This window comes from Lolium rigidum, chromosome 3, assembly GCF_022539505.1.
Source record: "Lolium rigidum isolate FL_2022 chromosome 3, APGP_CSIRO_Lrig_0.1, whole genome shotgun sequence".
Classification (NCBI taxonomy): domain Eukaryota; kingdom Viridiplantae; phylum Streptophyta; class Magnoliopsida; order Poales; family Poaceae; genus Lolium; species Lolium rigidum.
In genome coordinates, this window is record NC_061510.1 from 13,397,040 (window position 1) to 13,407,261 (window position 10,222).

Consider the following 10,222-nt stretch of genomic DNA (forward strand, 5'->3'; position numbering starts at 1 on the left):
TCCTGCTGGCGGTGGTTCAGGTGCTGGTTTTACCTAGGTTTACCTCGACAAAGGCCGGACGCCCGAGTTTACGAGCCAAGAACTTCTTGGAGCCCATGATCTTAGTTTCCCTTAGCTAGGGGTCTAGCAGGTGTGTGTCCATCGTCTGTACCTGTCGACGGTGTATGATGATGTTGCTACCATGTGTCGTCCTACATGTGTCGATGGTGTTGCTACCATGTGTCGTGCTACATATTTGTTTGATGATGATGCTGTTGATACATTTGATATGATGACGATGATGATGTTGTTCTGATCCACTTCATTCTATTGAACTGCTATATACCCTGCTATTTTTGCTGTGAATCAACTGTCGTAACGCAGCCAGGATAAAAAAATGAATGGTAGCTCTTGTGCCGAAGGCAATGCCGTCGGCACAGCACCTTGGCCGTGCCAAATGGTAAGGGCTGTGCCGACGGCATTGCCATCGGCATAGGAGCTGCACAGTGTGGACGCATGGCAGTCTTGCATCGTCCGAGCATCGTTGATGTGTCGACGGCACAGACTTCTCCCTAGGCTAATTGCCGTTAGCCGTGCAGTGGGGCCCCGCAGCACCTGTGCCGACGGCTCGGACCCACCGTCGGCTGCCATCTGTGCCGACGGCCAGCCTGACTGTGCCGAGGCCATATTGTGCCGACGGTAAGGTGTCGTGGGCATAGGCGTGGGTCGACGGCGGGGCAGGCTGTGCCGACGACCCACGGCCGTCGGCAGCTTGGCGGGTTCCGTAGTGCATGGCTAGTTTGGCTACGCCATTTGCGAGTGCTAGTCCGGTGGCCAGCTGCCAATGGCTATTGTGGGTGCTGCCAACGGCGTTGGGCAGTGCTCCAATCAGCTACGGCGGTTGGTTCGAACCAACGAAGACTATGCTGCCCACCGGTGGTGGGGAAAAATGCTTCCAACGGTGTCGGGCGATGCTGCAAACTGTAAGCGACAATGCAATAAATAGTCATTGGTGGTGGTATGTACCAACAGTTATTGGCAGGAGGCAAGTTAAGGTGCTGCCAGCCGGAATTGGGATGATTCCGGCGTAGTCATTGGTGGTGGTATGTACCAACAGTTATTGGCGGGGCTGCATGAGGCAAGTGAAGGTGTTGCCAGCCGGAATTGGGATGATTCCCGCAGTTCACCGCCGAGGTACTAGTTGAAAATGCTAGAATAGTATAAATCATTTGCTACAAATGGTTTGCCATTTCGCTACGTTAGTACAAAATTTTCGCGACAAGGTCTTCGGCGAGGTCTCCAATAAAGTCGGTTTAGCTACAATAGCACTAAGTTTTTGCATCGAGGTCTCCGATGAGTCTCCGACGGAGTCTCAAACGAGCTCCGTGCCTGAGGTGTCTTTTTTTGTAATTTTTAGTCCGACTTTTTTTTTTGCTTCATTACCTTCATATTGCTTGAGTGAAGCAAAAGTGAGATTTAATATAAAACTGAACGTAGAAGCAACTACTATATACTGTCAGCAATAGACATCAAGGTTGTAGAACAAAATTTTCATTGAAAAGTAAGTTATATTTCGAGAGATACAAAAAAGAAATTTTTCTAACAGTAATACACATATATAATTGCTATATCCTGTCAGCAATTTGTTTTTTTTTTCGATAGCCCAAAACTTTACGAGTTTTCTATCGAAATTTGTGGTGAATATGTGGACCATGTATATGTATTCTTATAATAAATTTTGATTTTTTTTATAAATTATAAAAGTACAAAATTTAAATTTTTGAAAAGACGGACACAGTGGTACCAGGTGCACCAAATTCGCTTCCATGGCCGCACGCCGTAGCACTATTTAAATAATGGGAGCGGAGCTGACATATTCCAAGCAGGCAGCTGATCATACAAGTCCAGCAGACTGCGGTGGACTCCACTCGGATATGGAAGCGAGCGCGGCTGACACCGTCCGGATCGTGTCCCGGCGCATGGTCCGGCCTGAGTACGGTGCCATGCCGATGCCACCGGCGGACGACATTCACCTCACGCCGTGGGACCTGATCGCCATCAGCTTCAAGTACATGCAGACGGGGATACTTGTGCCCAAGCCACCTGCTGGAGGTGAGCGGAGCCTAGTCGACAGCCTCGTTAGCTCCCTGGCGCGCGCCCTGGGCCGGCATTACCACCTTGCCGGCCGGCTCGCCGTGGTCGATCATGGCGACGGAACAGTCTCCATCCCGCTGCGCTGCACGGGGGAAGGCGCCGAGCTAGTCCACGCGGTGGCGCCCGGAGTGTCGGTGGCGGAGGTGGTAGGCACGCTGCAGTACACTCCGTCATCCGTGGTCCGGGCGTTTTTCCCGTTGAAGGGGGTGTATGGCGCGGACATTGTAGTGGATCCGTCGCTCCCCGTGGTGGGGGCGCAGGTCACGGAGCTCGCCGACGGGGTCTTCATCGCCATGTCGATGAATCACGCTGTAGGAGACGGCAGCTGCTTGTGGGAGTTGTTCAGCACATGGTCGGCAATCAACCGGGGGGAAGAGCTGACGGTTGCGCCGGCGCCGGCGAACCGGAGGTGGTTCATAGAGACGAGCCCCGTGCCAATCTACTTGCCATTCAGCGCTCTGCAAGACTTGGTCGTCGGGCGGTTGGAGACCCCGCTGGTGGGATATGGTTTCTTCACCTTCTCGGCCAGCAGCGTCAGGAAGCTCAAGGCGCAGGCCAGGGATGAGATGCCGGAGGGAAACATCTCGTCCCTCCAGGCCCTGGTCGCACACCTATGGCGTGCAGTCGTCCGAGCCCGAAGCCTGGTACCGGGACAGGAGACGTCCTGCGACGTGATCGTAGGGTGCCGCGGCCGCATGCGTGGCATCCCGGCTGGCTACGGGGGGAACGCCGTGGTGCCCCGCCGTACACCCCGCTGCACCGTGGGCGAGATCCTGGACAAGGGACTGGGGTGGACGGCATGGCAGCTGAAGCGTGCGGTTGAGTCGTTCGAGGAGGAGGAGGTGCGGGGGTGGCTGGATCGCTGGGCACGGGAGCCCGTGTTCATGTCTCCCTCGGCCTACCAGGGGGACGGGGCACTCGTCATCGCGGGATCGCCCCTGTTCGACTTCTTCCTCAACGACTTCGGGTGGGGAAAGCCGGTGGGCTTGCGGGGCTGCCCCGGTGAGAAGGCGGACGGGATCGTGTCGGTACGGAAAGGGCCGGGGCAACAAGGGAGCATTTCCCTGGAGGTGACTTTGGTGCCCGAAACGATGGAGAGGCTCGTTGCCGACCACGAATTCATGGAGGCCGTGGCGGTGCCGCCGGCGTGATCCCTGCTCGAGTTTCAGCTGTTAGCTCGTGGTAGGCATGAGGGCACCTTTTTCTGTATCCCGAATAAAATGAGAAAAACGAGATTAGTTGAATTCAATGCGCGGCTCCTCGATTGCCAGGTCTGGCGCTCGTCATCTCCAAATTGACTAAGAGCAAGTACAATAAATTCTAGTCAATTGGCTATAAAGATTAAAATAGTATATTATTTATTAGTTGGAGGAGAGAGAGGAGGAGAGAGAGGAGAGTGAGCTCTTATTCAAAAGCCAGCTCTAGCACGTGCTCCTAGGCATTTTGTGAGAGTGAAAAAGTGGGTCATACATTAATAAAGTACTACATTTTTATAGCTCACAATTGTATATGTTGTCTCTAAGTTGGCTATAAATGACATGACACTTGACTTATAGCCAGCAGCTGGCTACACTATTGAAATTGCCCGTTTACAAATAAGCAACTTCTTGTTCATCTAAAAAAAAACTTCATGTTAACGTTATCAATTGCATTTGTTTTGCCACCATTGTCTCTCTCGCTCTCTCACTCTCGCTCGCTTTCTCTCTCTCTCTCTCTCCCTCCCTCCCTCTCCATTTTTATTTACCTTGTGTTTTAGGTTTAGGCAAAGTCAAACCTTTGAAAGTTTGACGTAATAAGTAGCAAAACGCAACAACATTTATAATACAAAATTTATATAATATGAAAATACATCTTATGGTGATTCTAGCAATACTAATATTATATTTTAGATATTAATATTTTTTTCTACATAATGAGTCAAACTTAAAAATATTTGACTTTGACTAAACCCAAAACGCAGGGTAAATAAAAAACGAGAGAGTACCCTTGTCAAAAAGTACCTGCCAAAATTTTCTATTAGTTTGGGTTTATACTCTTAATCCCTTCTTATTTTGGAATTAATTATTATGAGCAAATAACTTTGGAAACATAAAATGAATTTGTTTTTGTTTGTACCAAATTGCAGGATTTGGAAAGTAATTCGTAAAAATCTCAATCCCTTTTTCTATATTTCAAAACATAATATTCATATTGTTTTCAAATTGAAAGAACAGGAAATAATTTGGAAAAGGAAAAAATAAAACATCTATCCTAAACTATCTATCCGTAGGACCATACCAACCCAGCAAGCCACCTAGCCCAGCTTTGACTCCCACCGTCCCACGCGCACCAACCCGACCCAACTCATGAACGGCACCAAGGCCAGTTACCCTTTCGGCCTTTATTTCTTTTTTCCCTAGACCTCAACCGAGCGATATGTTTATTTTGCAGTTCAAGATATATTCACTCGAACTAATGATTTAGGCACCATGACCACAGAGACCCCTGATGGCCAGCCGTGTGACATTAGGCTCTGAAAAACGGAAAAACTACGGAAATTGCCGGCAAAGATTGGAAAACCTTTTGGAGTACTTCGCTCTAACGTACTATTGTCAGATTGTGGTGAACATGGACGGTGAAGTAGATATATTTTTGGATACAGTATTTGACAGGTACAATATATAGAGAGAAAATAAGTATCAATGGGTCAGGTAATCCATGTGTTCACCACCATCCACTTGCTAGACATGGTAATTGAGTGCGGATTGGTTGTCGTTTATGTTCTCATTAATTGCTAGGAACCCATCAATTGCTCTCGATGCACATGTCACATTGCTTTGTTTGCAGGAAGATGCGAAATTCTTATCTGGTTGGTGTATCATTGGTGTATCTACGTGGCCAAAGAGAATTGACCAATTGACAGAAGGCTAAATTTTTATCCACTATCAGAAGTCATTTCCTTCTATCGGGCCTATTGTTGCATTTATTAGTACTACGTAGATATGTCAACAACCAATTTGCATTAAAAATAACAACGTCCAATACAGAGCAAAATCACTTTGTTTTTAGTGTTGCCGTTGACTAAAAGCTAGAATGTAGAGTATTTTAGAAAAAAAATTGGCGCTAGAATGTAGACTATTTCAGAACAGAGGTTGTAGTTGGCAATAGTGTTTACCGACAATTGAACATCTAGAATGCTGGTTGGGTTAACTTTATGATGGAACCAGGCATTATTGGTGATTCAAGGTGGTCTCGACATGAGGCCGGGAACTTAGTTGTTGATAAGGAAGAGTCGAGTAAATATATATGTTCGTGCATCAGGATATAGGACCGGAGAAGTTCTTCTCATATGTTTTTTTGGTGTCAGAAGGATGCTTGTCTATTAGTGTTTATTTCTTTTAGTTGTGCTAAGTTTGAATTATGTATTCTTTCAGCTTCAAATGTGTATCTTTTTCATAGGATGAACTACATGCATTCATTCATTTGGATTTGATCCTCAATTTTTTTATGATATGACTGGAATAATGTTCTTTCAATGTAAACTAAGCATGGGTTTGTTTTCCTGTTATTCGAGGATACTACAGTAGTTTTGTTGTATCGACATTGATATTTGAATCTACGAATCCTATATGTTTGTTAAATTAATTGTCCAAGTTTAGTTGTTAATTTTGCAAAAACAAAATATTTGATTAGTTTTTGATAGCTTGCACTATGCTTGAAACTGTTATTAGAAATAGAGATCAAAATATTATAAGGTATGTTCAATTAGCAAAACACATTTGAAATTATATTGCACCATAATTATAAAGATTCACCAAAAACATAAATTATTACAAGATAATTAGAGGACGTGGGTCTCACATTATACGTTTGTTGCCACATGAGATAAGTCAAAAGGCATCCAAAAATTTATGTTATCATGGCCGCTATTTATATCAGAGAGTTTTTCAAACTCATAAAGATCTAGGTTTGAGAGTAGTTGGACAAGGAAATATTGTATCATTGTAAGAAGCGAGATGAAAATATAATGAGAAAGAGAAAAACAAGGACTTGAATATCTTTTTATATAATTATAACATGAATTCTTGAGCACGTCACAAGTCTTAAAAAATACGTGTTATAAACTACTATAAATAATCATTTGACGCATGACTCTTCTATTTCTATTTGGATGTGCCCAAACATACCTTGACGATTTTAAAACTTGTTTCAAAATCCGGTAACTTGTAAGTGCATATGTTCTCCATCCATGCTATACCGAAGGGTTCCACACACTCATATTTCCATAACACTATATGTAATCGGGCCATAAATAACCAACAATTTGAAGCAGATAGACCGCATGAAGAGGCTGGCAACAAAGATGGCAATGTCCAACCATAGAAAACATGTTTTGATATTTAGTATTTGTTTTTTAGGTAATATGATGCATTGATTTTTTATAGGTGGAAGGTGTAAATGTCTATTTGATATTGCAATGGTGCGTACATTTGGCCTACCATATTATGGACATGTTACCTACAGACAAGCTCACATGGACTGCACGTACCTAACCATGCATCATCAATCTGGCTTGATTGAGAAATTATATAGTCATGCATGATCATTTGACACTGATAAGCCAATCAATTTATCTCGTTTTACGTCGGAGAATGTCGTAGAATATAAAAGAGTCTTATGATCCGTTGATGCGGTAACATATATATGTGTCTTATTGGCACTATAGAAGTTATCTTATCGACATTGACATACGAATCTACGAATCCTATATTTTTGTTATATGAATTGTCCGAGATTAGAGGTTAATTTTTCAAATACAAACCATTTGATCATGTGTTTATGTAGTTCGTTCTTAAGTTTTACATGCTAGCTCATCATTTCTTTCTACTCACAAATCTCGACACTTTCTGCTAGAATTAAAAATGTATATGCAGGTAGGACAAGCATTGCTAAATATTGTCCTATAATGTTAACCTTAAGCTATATGGTTTAATATAATTCTCACACGAACTTTCTTGGTTAATTATTGTAGTTCTGAGTAGTTTTGTCATGGTATGTAATTCATTATCAATGCCCGCGCAAATGAGACATATTCTTCAATTTTTCGATGGACCATTGAACCGTACATATTAATCTTATGCAACCAACGGGATCATGTTAATAATGCAAGGATGATCTGTGTGAATCTATTGGCAAGACTTACCAGTCCTGCGGGTCATGCACAAAACAACACAATAATTACTGCTACAGATATTTTCCAATACCTTAAAAAAACCAGACAATACCGATCTAGTATTCACTCAAAATAAAGATCTAATCAATGACAGGGTGTATAAATAATTTTGTAATAAAAAAATGATGGATCACATTTTGCTTTCACTTATATTAGACTCCCCATTCAACTAATGATAAATACAATCGGTGGCTCAACATAGAAAAAATACGTAAATTCTTCCTACAAAATTGATAGTTCAATTCATCAAGCCACATCATGGTGATTTTATCTTCTCAATTGTTTGAATTTTACACAAACTTTTGAAACATTTGAGGTTAGTTTGCTTTGTACATTTTTTATATTTGGTACATTTCCTAAGAAATTATAAAAAACTTAACATTATGTGTTTATATAGTTCGTTCTTACGTTTACATGCTAACTTATCATTCCTTTCAACTCACAAATCTTGACACTTTGTGCTAGAATTATAAATGTATATGTGCTGGTATGACAAGCATTACTAAATATTGTCCTATGATGTTAATCTTAGGCTATATGGTTTATTATAATTCTCACACACACTCTCTTGTTTAATTATGTGTTGTCCTAAGTAGTGCAGTCATGGTACGTAATCCATTATCAATGTCCGTGCAAATGAGACATATTCTTCAATTTTTCGATGGACCGTTGAACCGTACATATTAATCTCATGCAACTAACAGAATCATGTTAATGATGCAAGGACGATCTGTGTGAGTCTATTGGCAAGACGTACCGGTCCTGCGGGTCATGCACAAAATAGCACTATATTGACTGCTACCGATGTTTGCCAATACCTTCCAAAAAATAAAAAATAACAGATAATACTGATCTAGTATTCACTCAAAATGAAGTATCTAATCAACGACAGGGTGTATAAATATTTTTTTTAATAAAAAAAGGATGGATCACATTTTACTTTCACTTATATTAGACTCCACTTTCAAGTAATGACAATCGGTGTCTCAACATACAAAAAATACGTAAATTCGTCCTACAAAAAGTGATAGTTCAATACATCAAGCCACATTCTGGTGATTTTATCTTCTCAATTGTTTGAATTTGACACAAAATTTTGAAACATTTGAGGCTAGTTTGCTTTGTAGATTTTTTTATTTTTGGTAGACTTCCTAAGAAATTTTATAAAACTTTATTTTAAGTGTTTATATACTTCGTTCTTACGTTTTACATGCTAGCTCATCATTCCTTTCTAATCACAAATCTTGACACTTTTTGCTAGAATTATAAATGTACATGCATGTATGACAAGCATTACTAAATATTGTCCTACGATGTTAACCTTAAGCTATATGGTTTATTATAATTCTTACACACGGTCTCTTGGTTATTTATGTGTGGTCCTGAGTAGTGTTGTCATGGTACGTAATCCATTAAATGTCTGTTCAAATGAGACATATTCTTCAATTTTTCGATGAACCATTAAACGTACATATATATTAATATCATGCAACCAATAGGATCATGTTAATGATGCAAGAAGACAATCTGAGTGAATCTATTGGCAAGAGGTACCGGTCCTACGGGTCATGCACAAAATAGCACAATATTGACCGCTACCAATATTTGCCAATACTTTCCAAAAAATATTAAAAAACAGACAATACCGATCTAGTATTCACTCAAAATTAAGTATCTAATCAATGACGCGGTGTATAAATATTTTTGTAATAAAAAAGGATGGATCACATTTTGCTTTCACTTATATTAGACTCCACATTCAAGTAATGATAAATACAATCGGTGTCTCAACACACACAAAATACTTAAATTCGTCCTACAGTGTAGGAAGTGATAGTTCAATAGATTGAGCCACATTCTCATGATTTTATCTTCTTCATTATTTGAATCTGACACAAATTTTTAAAACATTTGAGGTCAGTTTGCTTTGTAGGTTTTTTTATACATCTGAGAAAATTTTACGAAACTTAATTTTATATGTATATATAGTTTGTTTACCTATTACATGCTAGGCATAATTCCTTTCTACTCACAAATCTAGACACTTTCTGCTAGAATTGTAAATATATATGCAGGTGGGACAAACAATACTAAATTTTGTCCTATGATGTTAACCTTAAGCTATATCATTTATTATAATTCTTGCACACACCCTCTTGGTAAATTATGTGTGGTCCTGAGTAGTACTGGCATGGTATGTAATTCATTATGAATGTGCGTGCAATTGAGAAATATTCTTAAATTTTTCGATGGACCATTGAACCGTACATATTAATATTATGCAACCAGAAGAATCATGTCAATGATGCAAGGCTCATCGTGTGTGAATCTATTGGCAAGACGTACTGGCCCTCCGGGTTATGCACAATGTTTACTATTACAGATATTTGGTAATACCTTCCAAAAAAATTTAAAAACGGACAATACCGATATAGTATACACTTAAAATGAAGTATCTAATCATTTACTAGGTGTATGAAAGCGTAATTTTGTAATAAAAAAAGGACAGATCACATTTTCTTTTTACTTATATTAGACTCCACATTCAAGTAATGTAAATACAATCGGTGACTCAACGTACAAAACAAATATGCAAATCACACCCACAAAAAGTTATAGTTCAATAGATCAAGGAACATTTTGATTATTTTATCATCTCAATTTTTTGAGTCTAACACGACCTTTAGAAACATTTGAGGTTAGTTTTATTTATAGATATTTTTGTTCGGTCCATTTCATAAGAAATTTCACAAAACTTAATTTTATTTGTTTATATAGTTCGTTCTTACGTTTTACATGCTAGCTCATCATTTCTTTCTAGTCACAAATCTCGACACTTTCTGCTTGAATTAAAAATGTATATGCAGGTAGGACAAG

The 10,222-nt window shown here is 40.3% G+C and overlaps 1 protein-coding gene across 1 annotated transcript; it reads left to right on the top strand.

The window, feature by feature from the left end:
* Positions 1-1,835: 1,835 nt before the first annotated feature.
* On the top strand, positions 1,836-3,284 carry LOC124694352 (uncharacterized acetyltransferase At3g50280-like). The gene has a single exon (XM_047227346.1). The coding sequence runs from the start codon at positions 1,836-1,838 to the stop codon at positions 3,282-3,284; it is 1,449 nt and encodes a 482-aa protein (XP_047083302.1).
* Positions 3,285-10,222: the final 6,938 nt, after the last annotated feature.

Excerpts from the sequence above, each read along its gene's own strand:
- LOC124694352 (XM_047227346.1), top strand. The coding sequence starts at position 1,836 with ATGGGAGCGGAGCTGACATATTCCAAGCAGGCAGCTGATCATACAAGT.